Below are 15,409 nucleotides of genomic sequence, written 5' to 3'. Positions count from 1 at the left end.
GTTTGCGTTCTAGTTAACCTTGGAAACCGTAATATAATACAGAAAGTTCTTTTTCTTATTTGTTAAATATCATATCTTAATAAGGCTTGGAAAACGGTGTCATTAGCAGCGAGTTATCTCCAAAAACATGCCACGTTAATGATGAAATCGAAAAAGAAATTAAATTTTCCTTTCGGTTGCCAAAAAAATTCATATTCAATGTCCTAATCACTTTATTTCAACTTCTATAATAAATTTTTGACATATCATAAGGCTATGAAACTCTTTATAAGTATGGATCGAATTTGCTACAACGACACACCCTTTATAAAAGGGTATTTGGCGTCTCCTGGTGGCGGATTTGTTTACAACAAAGACGTAAATTATGATATGACTTCAAACAATACGGACTATCCAAATTTTGTGGACTGGTAACTTTAAAGCCCTATCTAACGTTTTTGCGTCCACATACCGTCCTAACCTAAACCGTCTTAACCCTAAATCAAGCAGACGATATTGCGCCCGCCCCTAATTTTTAAAAGGGTCTATTCGACTTGACCAAGGAAGGACATCACGTGATCACAGTAGCCTAGCCTCTACATCATTCATCATTCTCTTCCAGTGTTCTGTAGACACGTTCAAACGGTGATGGTGCAGCAGTCTTTTTACAATTTTCTCTCGCATGGGCATTGCATGGAGCCATACGGTAGACCCATACTTGGGCATTATAGGGTTATAACCATATATAAATAAAACTTCAAATCCAGTGTTCAGTAGACACGTTCAAACGGAGATTGCGCAGTAGTCTTTCTTCAATTTTCTCTCGCATGGGCATTGCATGGAGCCATATGGTAGACCCATACTTGGGCATTATAGGGTTATAACCATATATAAATAAAACTTCAAAATTTGGAATTTGCGAAAATCGCGTTTTCATCCCCAGATCCTAAATTTAACCCTTACAACCTAGTAATTATGATTCTTAATCTGCCTCACGGTTTAAAATTTAATTTTGCTTACGCAGGAAGTTTGTAATTAAGCGGACGCCGAGGCTTAAGTACACGAAAATGTTAAATGTTATATAGGAAATTAAAGTAGTGTTGATCGAGTCACTTCCAACAACGGTGTTTTCCATTTAAAGGTAAATTAATTCTAGCTTTTCAGAAATTATTTTGCTCTTATGTAGCTGTTAGAATTGTCTGTCGCTGTGTATGTAGATTAGGTTTTAAATTAAATACGAAATTAACTTAAAAGTTACCAGAACTAATGTTATTTTTATATATATTTATTATGTCTATGAATTTAATATAAAACTCTGTATGGGGTCTCTACCATCTCCTACCCAGATAAAAAGGGCAGGAAGTATTAAAATCATCTTGTGTGTGTGTCTGTTTGTTCCGAACACACAAACCCATAAATTACGTTTTCCCAATTGTTATTTCCCGCCTTTTTGCTCAGCCTAACACTCTAGTTAAGCCTAATCATATAAAAAATACACCTAAATGCACATACATCATCTCCACAACATGCAAGAAAGAATAAGTTTAAAACGGAACAGCAACCTAAAACTATAAAACAAATCGATTTCCCTTAATAATTTCCTCGTTATCGATCTCTTTTGACGTTAGTTAAGCCTAAATTCTAGGCCTAACCTAACTTGTTTTAATATCAAACTTGGCACGAAGCCAGTTCTCCCTAAAGAACGCCTCGGCTCTATCCTAGTTCAAGTTAAATTTGCAAAGAAGTGAAAGGTGGCGCGCGTTAACACGCATGGCATAAATTAAAATAGTCCGTACAAATTACACTTGAACACATCCCGCCAGCCAGATTGTCGAGAGGGAAAAACTAGCATGCGTAACATTTCAGTCGATAAACTAACGCAACGCCAGTTAGAACTTAGACCAAACCATTCGCCATTCCTTACCGGCTTTCCCTTAGCTATTCTTGATCACGTGATCATGACGTAAGAAACGCGGCTTTAAAAAAAAGAGCACCTAAAGGAGTGTAAAATATTATTCCTTCTTTCTCTTCACGTGGAAATCCGGTTACGCCAGACGTGCCTTTTAGATGTTGTTAGACCCTTCCATGTGGTACTAGTTTGAAATATAACGCGCTGTATTTTTTTTTATAAAAAAGAACGTTTTTTAACGGTGCAGAATTTTCTATCTAGAATTTTAATAACAATTGTTTATTCAAGGTTGAATATTGTAAGTATATATTTTTAATTATAATTTATTACTGTATGCGTAATTTAGCGTGTTAAGTGATTGTCACGGTGTAATTTTAATTATTTTATTGGTTAATTACGAATTATTATTGGGTGGGCCTTGCTTTTTTTTAATGCCTTAAGCCTATTTTTCGTATTTTTTATATTTTTCCAACGCAGAGTACACCGGCATGGCTTCATTAAGTGTACATGTATTAAGTTTTAACTACACGTGTTCTGAACAAAACAGGCGCGCTTTTTATACCACGTGTTGTCTATGCGTTTTTACTCTAGGCTTAAATTATAAATTAAAATTTTGATTTAAATGCGTTAAATACGTTTGATACTTAAAATAGATATATTTTTAAATTTCAAATTAATACTATCTTTTGAGTTATTTGACATTATGGAGATGGAGAAGAAAAAAAAAAGACTTTTAGATACTATATTAGATGTTTTGAACTTTGTACGTCTTAGGCCTAATTTGAAAATGATAAAATAACGTGGGATATTTTCAAGCGTAATCCATAATTGAGAGATCGTGTTACTTGGCGTTTGAGTACATGTTTTTTTGATAAATTTCTTAAACTCTATATCTAATATTGGTCAAAGCCCAGTGGGTGGTCACTTGGGTACTAATCGTTGTACTAACTGTAAAGAGATTACGTTTAATCTTTAAAAGCCTTACCCATGACAGTACTAATTAAAATTACGCATTAAACAAGTAACCGATGTATAGGGTATCTCTGAGTGATTAGCCCCTCTGTCACAACTTGTGACCAAAATACCGCCATAAATTGCCGATTAATATCATACCGTAATTTTACAATGACAATTTACCGTTTCAAGCTGTTGTAAGATTGGAGTGTTTTACGGATGACCCCTTAAATTTAATTAAGAAACTGATTTAGGCAATGATTTCTAATTTATTTAATTAAGGGGTCATCCCTAAAACACTAAAATCAAATCGTAACTCGAAAACAGTGTCCCTTGTGGCAAAATTGAGATGGATGTTACATTTTCGACTCAAAACGGGTTTCCCAAAGAACATCTCCCTTAATTTATGCCATCACCAGACTTATCAGAAACACAATGTATAAACGTGAGATAATAAATTAGCATAAATTAACAACAGAACGGTATTTTTATTTATTTATATTTTTTTTTTTCAAATATTTGAATCGATAATTTGTCGTTTTTAAAATTTACTATAGTTTCACATCTCTATTGAAGTTCAATCATAAGTTTATAAGATATGTTCCATAAGTATGACACTACATATACTTCGTAATGCTATAGCATAGAGACTTACAGCTCGAGATAACTAGTTCGAGGGAGAACGACGGAAGCGAGAATTGTAGTACTATACTCGGTTAATTAATTTTGCAGTACTCTCATCTTCCTATTTAGTTTGCATTACTAAGCTTTTAACAGCAGCGCCTCGCCCAGGCGTATGTCGCTTTACCTCGAATCTATGACCTATCTCAATCACTTCAAAATTACAAGCTCCAGTTTCTAAGTTACCAGAACTTACAAACTTATGGAATATATCTTATGAAATGAAATATAACACTCCATTAAATCCAAACATTTTAAAATCAATTAAAATGTAGATGTAGCTTAGTAATGACTAAGAATCATCTTCCTGTCCATATGAGTCATTTTCGCTATTAGCTGATTAAGTCAGAGCAGAGGCCTAACAAGGGAAGTATTTGGCATTGAAAAACAAGTTAATGTTGTGCATTTCTTGAAATGAAACCAGTTTTACCACAAATCACTCTCTTTTTTAAATTCATCTATTTATTTATTTTTTTTTGTAATGCCAGTTGGTGTCGACTATAAAGGGCGAAAAATATTGTGCGTAGAATTTATTTTATAATTTGTCATTCATAGAATGATAGTAAAGTTAAAATTGTATCTCTTTAAAGGACGACTTCCAGCGTAAAGGGCTCTAGCGAACTGAAAACCGAGCATATCGAGACTAACAATGAAGCGACCGTGCACCGATTTTCGAAGCCCCGCTGGGTCAAAAGCTGGAAGGATTCTCGCTAACTGAAAGCCGTGCAATGTGGTTCTAGCGAACTGAAGATGAACAGTAGAAATCCTATTAAATTTATTTCCTCTCGAATTTTTGCTTTCCCCTGAAGGAAATTCTCTATTGTTCATCTTCAGTTCGCTAGAACCACATCGCACGGCTTTCAGTTAGATAGAACCCTTCCATCTTTTACCCCAGCGGGGATTCGAAATTCGGCACCGTCGCTCCATTGTTAGTCTCGGTGCTCGGTTTTCAGTTCGCTAGAACCCTTTTCGATGGAAGTCGGCCTTTAAATTAAGTTTTCAATCAGAGATATACTGTATAAATATATAGTAAACAAGAACTCGTTATCCGCTGCAGAGATTGAGAGATTTTTAAAATTTGACCGATAACTGTTTGGAACTTTTAACTTAACAAAATTCGAGTGTTAAACGTTTAGGTATATGTCTTACACGTTTTTTTATTTCGGGTTAAAGGCCGACTTCCACGAAAAGAGTTCTAGCGAACTGAAAACCGAGTGCTCATCGAGACTAAAAATGAAGCGACCGTGCCGATTTTCGATTCCCCGCTGGGCTAAAAGATGGAAGGGTTCTAGCTAACTGAAAGCCGTGCAATGTGGTTCTAGCGAACTGAAGATACGCAATAGAGAATTTCCTTCAGGGGAAAGCAAAAATTCGAGAGGACATAAATTTAAAAGGATTTCTATTGTTCATCTTCAGTTCGTTAGAACCATATTGCACGGCTTTCAGTTAGCGAGAACCCTTCAATCTTTTACCCCCAGCGGGGATTCGAAAATCGGCACGGTCGCTTCATTGTTAGCCTCGATGCTCGGTTTTCAGTTCGCTAGAACTCTTTCCGATGGAAGTCGGCCTTTAATTAAAAGGGTGGCGGCTTATCAGTTTGCGAACTAAATCTTCAATCATCGTCATGAAGGATTTTTCAAGGTTCTAGGTACTGAAGAATTAAACTTAAATTCCAATGAAGGGGCTAGGGAAATTTGACCTCTTGTAGTATTAATCAAGTTGTTATGTTAGGTTAGGATTCGCTTAGTATAAGGTTAGTTTAGATTAGATTGGAGTTAGGTTAGGTAATTTAAGGGTTATTTATGTGACATTAGTAGAATTTATAGCGGTATTCGGTAAAATACCGCCACCCATTTACAGCGGTTTTATGTAAAATACCGAAAAACTAAGAGAGACAAAACTCTAGCTGAAATAAAATCCATCAATTGGCTTGACATTACATACTTCTACACATTTTATACACTTCTGCTAAGTAAAGGTATACAAAACCTTTTTAGATTGAAGACTATTGAAATTGTCTTTAGTTCTAAACAAGCTGGTTACTCGGTTTAAAGTCGTACTCTCCATTGTTGGATATTTCTTTGTTTTAGGGGTCAATGTTTGGGGGTCATATCTCCATAACCTAGTGTTGTACAGTACACCCCATGTTTTTTGATACTTTCCCCTCAGTTGGGCCCAATAAACACGCCCCTTCATTATTGATGGACTTTTCAAAAACACCCTGTATACTTCCCGTGTTTGAAATTAGTTTGTCCTTGAATTCTAATTATTATAAAATGAATTTTAACTATAGGCCTAGATTAACAAAGTCAAGAAAAATAACTCTCATTTTTGTTTTGAACAATTTTACAGTTTGAAACTTTGCAATGGAACCTGACTCTAAAAAGGGTGTTAACGATTTAATCGGAGACTTTGGCTTTACCCAAAAGTACGTTTTTGCGACGCTGTTTGTACTAGCGACTGTTGTGAGTTGGCATTCCGTCACCGTTACCTTTTTGGCCCCTCGGGTCGAATTTTGGTGCAAAAACCCGCATATCACGACGAATTTGAGCTCCATTATGATCTTGGCTGATGGGGAATGGAACGAAGCGTTGGTTGAGGGAGGTTTTCTCAATCGGACAGATGCCCTTAGCCAAAATCTCTCGCATATTTCGGCCAACTTGCCCAACGTCTGCGAATGTCAGGAATGGGAATTCGATCATTCAATATTCTACAGCACCTTAACAGAAAAAGTTGGTAAATATCAATCATATTATAATTTAACTTAGGAATTTAAATTTAATTATTCGAGCCATGATTTTACTATATGGCCGCCGGTTATTGCGCTAAAGAGATTAACAGAAACAAATTATCTTTGAGCACCTTAGTTTTAACTAAAACCAGGGATAGATTTAATTTTAAAAGTAGGAATGGATTGAACGGTTAGTATTTACTTCAGTCCGGCTCATAGACCACCCAGTATAGAGCCCCTCCCTCCAACACGTAACGAAAAGTTTAAATTATTGGCTCACTTAAACTACGTTTTGATAACGTTACTGACGGGGACGGCGAAAAATACGTTATTCCTTTTTACCTCTGTCGCTATGACCCTCCCGCCTCTTCTTTCATACCCCCCCCCGTCCCGTGGAAGGGGGTCCGGGACTTTGACGCGCGCCCACATTACTCTGTTCTCCATTCCTACTTCTAAAATTAAATCTATCCCTGCTAAAAACCTATAAACCATTTGGTAATTTGTATGCAAACTAAGACTCTCAAAGACTATAGACTGGATCGTGGAGTGAAATGCTATTTATTAGTTAGGGTCAAGTATAAATTTTTGTAATTAATAAATTATACTTATATTTAATTGCTCTATATTACAGTTGGGATTGGTATGTGAACGTGGTTGGCTGGCATCATTTGGTAGCAGCCTTTACATGTTTGGAGGATTAATTGGTAGCATTATCTTCGGTCAAGTTGCCGACAGCTTTGGTAGAAGACGTACCATGTTGGCCTTGATTATACCTACCATTTTGGCCAACCTTTGTATCCTGTTTGCTTTTGACTACACCATGTTTGCCGTTGGACAATTCGTATGTGGCGCAGCTGGAACTGGTCTCTTCAATGTACTCTTCGTTCTGAGTAAGTTCATCGCAAGTTGTTTTCAGAGTTACCTAGGCTTATTAACACTCTTTGTGCACGATATGGGTTTAGTTACTTAACACTGTATTCAAATTAGGCTTAATAAGTTGATGAGGATTTGTGTTTGCGTTTTAGATAGGCTTAACAACGCGTTATTTGTTTTCCAACTTAGGCTTTACGTGACTCTCTTTGTGTTCAAATTAGGCATAATTAGTTGATGAAGATTTTTGTTTGCGTTCGAAATAGGCTTAACTTGGCCTTATTTGTTTTCGAATGCGACACTCTTTGTGTTAGACTTCATAAGTTCATAAGATATGTTGGCCATAAGTTTGTCACTGGTTACAAACTGGAGCTTGTAATTTTGACGTAGGTCATAGATTCTCGTAAAGCGACGCCTGGTGGGGCGCTGTCAAATTTGGGCTTAGTAATGCAGACTTAATACGAAGATGGTAGTCTTGCAAAATTAACCACAGAGTGTAGTACTTCAATTCTCGCTTCCGTCGTTCTCCGTTGAACTATAGTTACCTCGAGCTGTAAGTCTCTAGCATTGCGAAGTTTACACAGTGTCATACTTATGGAACATATCTTATAAACTTATGATAATTTGTGTTAAGCTTTCTAAGGTTTTACTTAATTTTGTTTTGAAATCAGTGATGGAAACAGTGGGCGCAGAGTACAGATCAGTTTTGGGAACCAGCATTGAATTCAGTTTTAGTACCGGACATCTAATATTATTATTCGCTGCATATGCCTTAAAAGATTGGTACTACATTCAAGTTGTGGCCGTTGTCTTAACCGCATTTTTGGCTATCCTCATATGGTAAGCTTATATTTTGCCTTTAAAACTAGCGTAAGTCCCATGAGACTCGCCCTTTAACAAAAGTAAATATTTGACCAAAATCTCTTATCTCGCGTCTTTGAGTGCAGTTCTTTATCTACGATATTTACTATGTAGTATCCCTCCGCTTAGTTTCCTACCTTATGGCACATCAAAGTGGAATGATATTGGTGTTACCAAGAAGTGATATCTAGTTTATTAGGGAGAAGGTATAAGATGCCTCAGTATTCGCGCGCCATAGTCCTGCAGTCCCCCTTTCAAAATACAAGGGGGGACGTAAAAGGAGGCCGGGCTATTTCGCGGCCTCTCCTCAGTCTGAAAATACAAGTAATTTTCGTCATTCGCGTCATTCGCGTCGGTCGCGCTGACTCGAGTTTTCAAGAACCAATGAGATGATTGCTGGTTGTAATTTAGAGGCGGCGGGGATTAACTCCGGACCTACGTCTTTTGGACTGGATTATAAATGTGGCGAATTTATACCTTCTCCCTAGTAAACTGGTTATCACTTCTTGGTATTACATAATGATACGAATTTTGAGGCAGGCGACGGTTCGACCTCGCTCCCAAAAAAGAAAGAAAAATTCTGTTATCGCCAATTTATTTTTAAGTATTTCTAATCTAATATATGTAATATATCAGACGTTTCTTTCAAATAGAACAATGTTTCAACGATAAAATAAGCTCCTCTAGAGTAGGAACGGAAAATAAAAAAAAAAATAGAATTTGCTGACACAGTCATTTCATAAGCACGTGTGATTTCCAATTATAGTATTAAGCCTTGTGTTTTCAAAACAGATACATTTTTGTTAATATAGAATTGTCAAAATGAACTGAGAATTTTTGAGAGCTTCGGTGCCGATTTTGTAGTAATTTTATGAGCATTTCTGTAAAACAAGCAATCTGAACCTCCCCTAGTATACATTGTGGGTTAGTTTAGGTTACTGTTTTGTGAGGGTTAGGTTAGGTTAAGTCAGAAATGCATACAGCTACTATATAACTCGCTCAAGTTAGCACGAGGGAAATATGCCAAGACAGGGTTCATACAAACCTGGAAATTCCAATTCAGGGAAATCAATAGTTGACAAAAATATCTCAGGGAAACTCAGGAAAATTTAGAATTTTTAGTTCGTATGAACCCTGCAAGAATTAGTACCCTTTGCCCTGTATTGTTTGCTTCTGGAATTAATGAAAGAGTCTATAAAGAATGTTTTAGTTTATATCTTCAGTTCGCCAGAACCGACCTCGCGCTATTATCAAAAACGGATTTATGTACTAAGAACGTCGGATCGTAGCTTTAGCCTCTAGTACCATCCTCGCATACTTTATTGAGAAACTTCGTCTGCTTATATTTTGACTCCACCCACAAAAGCTGTATATAGCATACAGCATTTGTGGGTGGAGTCAAAATATGAGCAGACGAAGTTTCTCAATAAAGTATGCGAGGATGGGTAGTAAATTTGCTACGTTCAACGTTCTTCTTACATAAATCCGTTTTTGCTATTATCAGTTCGAACCGGTCTTTTCTCATTCAGAGTGTCGATATTAAAATTTGACGAGATTAAAATCATGGACGATCTATTGTTACTAATTTTTTCGGCTTGAATGATCCGCTTTGTACAGTTTTCAGTTACCTTAGAGGCCCAAAACCCATTTTAAGTTTTGACAAAGAACTTGATCTCTAACATCAGATCAGTATGGCCGACCATTGATAGAGATGTTCGAGGTACAGTTGCCCTTGAACCCTTTTTTGATCAATCTCGGCCTTGAATATTCATTTATTCAAAAAAAATTCGAGACTTTTAATGGAGATTATCTTCGAACACACAAAAAAATATAAGATAAATTTAGAGGTCTTTACTCTGAAATGATTATTGAAAATGTTATATAAATATATCCAGAAGTATATAATACTTCTCTTTTTGAGAGAAGTGTACCACCACAAAGCGGGAGGGGGTAATTGTAATATGGTTCTTCCCAACATCATTTTACATTTATTATAGCAAGGTCACTAAAATGAATCACATAAAAACCAACCGGGGGGGGGAAGAATTATGTTACGTAACTAAAGTATTAAGAGGATACAGAGTGTCATCCTTCTTCTATTATCCCCTTCTGATATAATTTAATATAAACACTTTAAAATATAAAGGATTAAAAGATTACAATTTATCTACCATCTTCAATTTAGAATAAGATACATTTATCTTTAAAATTGTATCAAGTTTATTTTTACCTGAAAAATTAAACCTTAATCCATATAATTCTTTATAATTCTTTTTTTTTTTTTGAAACAAGTTGTTAACAAAGACAAAAACCTCTCCTTCTTCTCGCCATTAGGTTTTTACCAGAATCGCCATCTTGGTTGCTTGTATCCAATCAAATGGATGAAGCTAAAAAGGTCATTGCTCAAATTGCCAAACGAAATAAACTAAGAATTGAAAATTTGGATCGTAAAACAATGCTATTACGAGAGAAAGTTGAAGTAAATTATAGGCTTAATTATTAACCTTTGGGAGCTAAATTTTAAAATTGTTTTAACCTTTAAACAATCTTCAGAACCCTAAGGACCTTCAAAACAAAACTAATGTCATTGACCTTTTTCGAACACCAAGGCTTAGGATATGGTCTATTATTATCTTAACCTATTGGTAAGTGTTTTAAGTGACGCATAGCTACATAAGTTATGTTCCTCCATAAGTTTCTAAATTCGGGTAACTTAGAAACTGGAGCTTGTAATTTTGAAGTGATTGAAGTAGGTCATAGATTCGAGGTAAAGCGAAGCACGCCTGGTTTTGGCGCTGCTGTCAAAGGCTTAGTAATGCAGACTAAATAGGAGCTAGATGGAAGTCCTGCAAAATTAATTAACCACCGAGTGTAGGACTTCAATTCTCGCTAGTCGTTCTCGAACTAATTATCTCAAGCTGTAAGTCTCTATGCTATAGCATAACGAAGTATAGATAGTGTCATACTTATCATGTAACATATCTTATAAACTTATGCCTATATCAAGCAGACGATTTGGAAGGGCCTATTAAACGCCACCTATTGAATAAAATTCAAACACAACCTACTTAATTAAATTTTGAAATAACAATTTATAGTTTCACAACTGGATTTATTTTCTACGGTATTTCTTTGAACATTGGAATTTTTGGAACCGATTTATTCATGGACTTCTTTCTGTCCACCATTATAACATACCCGGCTGGTATCATTTGCATCTTCATTGTTAGATACGTATGCCGTAAGAAAACCCTAGCCGGTATTTCTTTGGCTACTGGAATTGTATGTTTAGCATATTCTGCAGCCACATTGGGTTAGTTTAAACACTTATACCAGGAAGTGATATCTAGTTTATTAGGGAGAAGGTATAAGATGCCTAAGTATTCGCGCGCCATAGTCCCAGTCCCCCTTTCAAAATACAAGGGGGGACGTAAAAGGAGGCCGGGCTATTTCGCCTCTCCTCAGTCGGAAAATATGACTGTAATTTTCCTCATTCGCGTAGATCGCGCTGACGTGAGTTTTCAAGAACCAATGAGATGCTGGCTGGTTGTAATTTAGAGGCGGCGGGGATTAACTCCGGACCTACTATACGTTTGGACTGGAGATAAAGCTGGAAATGTGGGGGCGAATTTATACCTTCTCCCTAGTAAACTAGATATCGCTTCTCGCTTTTACTTTCTATTTCTACTCAACAGTCGAGTAAAAATTAAAATTAAACTAAATGCTTTATTCAATTGTTTTTTGTGTAGGTCCAGAATGGATATCCATTGCCATGGTGACCTTAGCAAAGTGCTTTATCACTCCAGCCTTCCCAGTTTCAAATACGTATTTGGCTGAACTTTACCCCACAACTATACGCAGTATTGGAATGGGTGCAGGTGGTCTAACAGCCAGAGTTGGTGCCGCTGTTTCCCCATTCGCTAAAGAACTCGTAAGTCTGCTCTAATCTCTAATCTTGTAGGAGAGAGGTGAGATGGAGTAGGAATATCCATACCTATAACGCAGCCTCTGTGGCGCCATCTATGTAACGGCAACGAAGTCCTCCCAGCATCCTTAGTTAATGGCATTTAGGTAGGGTCGTGTCTCGTGTGGGTACTAAAACGACTCGACAATGGCCCCTGTGTCTTAAAAATAGAAGCTTATTCAACAGAACTAGCATCTATTTTCAAATGTCGCAAGGCGGCAGCACTTAACAATTCCCTACCCCAGGCATGCGCAGGGTACTCTGGGAGACTTTCATTGCCCACATGGCCTAAGAACATTACTACTCCATTTCACCTCTCTCCTCCAAGCTTTAATATTTAGCCTAAGCCTACCCAGTTAAAACTATTTTAAAACAACCACGTGACTTTATTTACCAACCTTTTTTGCGCCAGCGGCCATATGACTCTATTTAACTTAAGCCTAATTCGGGCCTAACATTTTTTTGTTTACCAAGGGTGAAATGACAGACCCTCGTATTCCAATGGCCTTATTCGCCGGATGTGCCATTCTTTGCGGTCTTTCCGTTTATTTCTTACCGGAAACGAAAGATAGGCAACTTCCGGATACAGTGGAAGAACGAGAAGGTTTTGAACTGTAAGATAACCCCTTACAACTTTTGTTGTTAAGCCTATTTTGATGGCCTGAAACGAAACTCTAATGCCATTATTTATTTTGGTTTAAAAACATTGCAGAGTCACTGTTTAAGTATCATGACGTCACCGAATCTCAACATAACAACAACCAATCGCAACACATAACGCAACACAAACGTCCATTTAATGATTCGTATTCGTATTGTTTTTTAATTCTTCGCGGATAAGTTTTTGCGAAGTCTTTCATTACCTTCATTGTTTTTGTTGTTCTATTGTCGTACTTAAGAATGAGTATAATTATAATTATTAAAGAATACTATAAATTTGAAAATTGTTTGGTTTATTTCAGTTCGATTTTGTAGAGATCGAAGGGGTAATAACTAAAACTTTCTCTTCTTCTATTAAAGGGAGGGTGAAGTAGAAAATCAAGTGATTTTTTATCGATTTTTCTACTAATTATAAGACCAGTCTGCATAGTGAAACATTCAGGAAATACTTAAGTTCCGAATGATTTTAAAATTAATTCAAATTAGGTTCAGATTTTAAGGATAATTTTAAACAAGGACTGCCGACCAATCGCGTAACGCCCTGCCTTTTTATTAACAAAATTCTCGTGGCACGCATGCTCCGTGTCGAATGAAATTTATCACGAGATTTGATAAAATTCACGCGCGACGTGGCAATCGTGGCGCCAGACATGGAGCATGCGTGCCACGAGAATTTTGTTAACAAAAAGGCAGGGCGTTACGCGATTGGTCGGAGGTCCTTGTTTAAAATTATCCTTAAAATCGGAACCTAATTTGAAATAATTTTAAAATCATTTGGAGTTGGTATTTCCTGAATGTTTCACTATGCAGACTGGTCTTAAAATTAGTAGAAGAATCGATAAAAAATCAATTGATTTTCTACTTCACCCTCCCTTTAAGGGTTTCTTGCGTGTAATCATTTTAGCATTGTTAAAGCTAACGCCTCGTTTTTTACAATGGTCTTACTGGTAATCATTTTAGCAATGCAGTGCCGTCTTATCCATTGGGCCCGTTGGGCACTGGCCCAGGGGCCCCTTAAGAACAGGGCCCCATAATTGTCAAATAATACTCATTTTACCTTTCTTGTCATAAGAAAACCACAAGAAAATATAAACTACTTTCCATCGGTCAATGAAAAATTTGGCCTTCGAACTTGAAAAATGTAAAACTAAAAATCTGAGACCTATGAGGTAGTCACCCATTGCCTTGACTTTTACGTTATCCCCTCCCCATGGCCTGACTTAACAACCGCACATCGGCTTATTTATTTAGTTTGAAACCTTCACTCTAAAACAGTCTCAGTCTATACTGTCATTTTGCCCATGCTCAGAGAGAAAACCTGGAATATTCTCGATCATTCTCGCTGTTAGGTGGCACGTGGGGTACAAGTCTATTTCTCTCTCTGCTAAAAGTGGACAACTCTGTTTAAAATATAAAGCCTGTTATGAATAAAATTATAGCTGAGATGTTAGACAAACCATAAATAGAGATTATTAGTGATCAAATCAAAAATGGAACGTAATACTTTGAGCGGTGCTCAGAAGATAAAACGAGCTGCGCTAACATCATGTTTCCATCAAAATGCTATGAGAAGTGCTGAGCCTGGTAAAATGACTCTTTCAACAATATTACCGAAGCCCACAACGACTACAACAGTTCCAACCGACATAGCAGTGGAGTCATCACTTGTTCCTACAACTGATCCAGATGAGGATATTCCACCAGTGGAAGTGCTTAAATGTGAAACGAAAACATCTTCCTTCCAGGAAACAGATGGGTAATCCTAACTCAGTTGATTGCTGGATTCTAAATGGGCCGACATCTTGTCAGAAACATGGAAGCAACCTTTCCAAGACAAGATATTGGTCAAAAAATGTGTTCAAACGTGAATTACATAATGGCGATCCAAGAAATGATCGACTTCGATCCAATTGTAAAGGAATTTTCAGGGAAGAATGTGCGCAAATGTTTCTGACTTTGCGTTGACTGTTAATTTTGTAGACTTTAGTTTGAAGGAAATAATTAATAGTTTTATTTCTCGATTAATGTTTTGTATAGGGGATTAGGGGGCCCAATAAACTGCACTGCCCAGGGGCCCATATAGCACTTAAGACGGCCCTGTAGCAATGTTAAGGGTAACGCATCGAGGGGCTACTCACTCAAAATTTATCTTTATGTCGCACTATTACAATTATAACATAAATAAATTTATTGAAGTAAGGATTACGGGTAATCATTTTAGCACGGTTAAAAGTAGCGCATCGAGGGGCTATTCACATTAATTTTATGTACTGTACGCCTGTTAAGTACGCTACGATGTGGCTACTATTATGAGCCCAGTCCTTGGGTCGTCTTGTTTAAGGATCAGTCTCAGCATAAGTTAATTATACCTCTAAGTACACAAATTCGGGGAACGACTGGGCATCTTTGGCAGGCTACTGTGACGTCAGAACTCGTATAGCGCTAAGATCCGAAGAGAGAAAATTTTAAAATTTCTGTCGCGGTGCAGCCACCAAGCGGTCGAGACGAAAAATAAAATCATCCAGTGGAATAAAGGAGAGTTTTACGTTTCGTATAGGCAGGCACTGGGGGGGAACGAATTTTACTTAAGCAACCCCAAATCCCTCTCTCTCTCGTGAGATAGAGGCGGTTTCAGTCCTGAAACATTCTAAAAGGGAAAAATGAAACGCTAGGCTAGGCAGTACAATTTTGTATTGAAGTTGAGGTGATAAATGATACGGAGAGAGTATAGGGTTTCATTAAAGGGAGCCAGACAAACACTATTGCCATAGAAGTGGAAGCGATTTGTGTACTTAGAGGT

At 37.0% G+C, this 15,409-nt stretch overlaps 1 protein-coding gene across 2 annotated transcripts; it reads left to right on the top strand.

Annotated features, from left to right (window-relative positions):
• The first annotated feature begins 1,797 nt into the window (after positions 1–1,797).
• On the top strand, positions 1,798–12,887 carry LOC149679730 (organic cation transporter protein-like). 2 transcript variants are annotated; one of them, XM_089835552.1, is made up of 10 exons: positions 1,798–2,186; positions 5,876–6,255; positions 6,886–7,144; positions 7,796–7,964; positions 10,320–10,464; positions 10,539–10,630; positions 11,084–11,298; positions 11,735–11,916; positions 12,424–12,563; positions 12,662–12,887. In XM_089835552.1, exons 2-10 carry the CDS (start codon positions 5,890–5,892, stop codon positions 12,672–12,674), a joined length of 1,581 nt encoding a protein of 526 aa, XP_089691678.1. In that variant the 5' UTR covers positions 1,798–2,186; positions 5,876–5,889; the 3' UTR covers positions 12,675–12,887. The 2 variants fall into 2 exon arrangements, with proteins under 2 accessions (XP_089691678.1, XP_089691679.1); XM_089835553.1 differs by lacking the exon at positions 1,798–2,186 and having other exon boundaries at positions 6,124–6,259.
• The last annotated feature ends 2,522 nt before the right edge of the window (positions 12,888–15,409 follow it).

This window comes from Phalangium opilio, unplaced genomic scaffold (genome assembly GCF_054372755.1).
Source record: "Phalangium opilio isolate 3A_F unplaced genomic scaffold, DU_Popi_V2 ptg000041l_1, whole genome shotgun sequence".
NCBI classification, from domain to species: domain Eukaryota; kingdom Metazoa; phylum Arthropoda; class Arachnida; order Opiliones; family Phalangiidae; genus Phalangium; species Phalangium opilio.
Note: the sequence above shows the minus strand (reverse complement) of the source record. Positions and strands in the feature narration are given on the sequence as shown.

Excerpts from the sequence above, each read along its gene's own strand:
- LOC149679730 (XM_089835552.1), top strand. The coding sequence starts at position 5,890 with ATGGAACCTGACTCTAAAAAGGGTGTTAACGATTTAATCGGAGACTTT. Across the intron at positions 7,965-10,319 it reads TTTTTGGCTATCCTCATATG|GTTTTTACCAGAATCGCCAT; the intron begins GTAAGCTTATAT and ends TCTCGCCATTAG. Across the intron at positions 10,631-11,083 it reads ATTATTATCTTAACCTATTG|TTTCACAACTGGATTTATTT; the intron begins GTAAGTGTTTTA and ends AACAATTTATAG.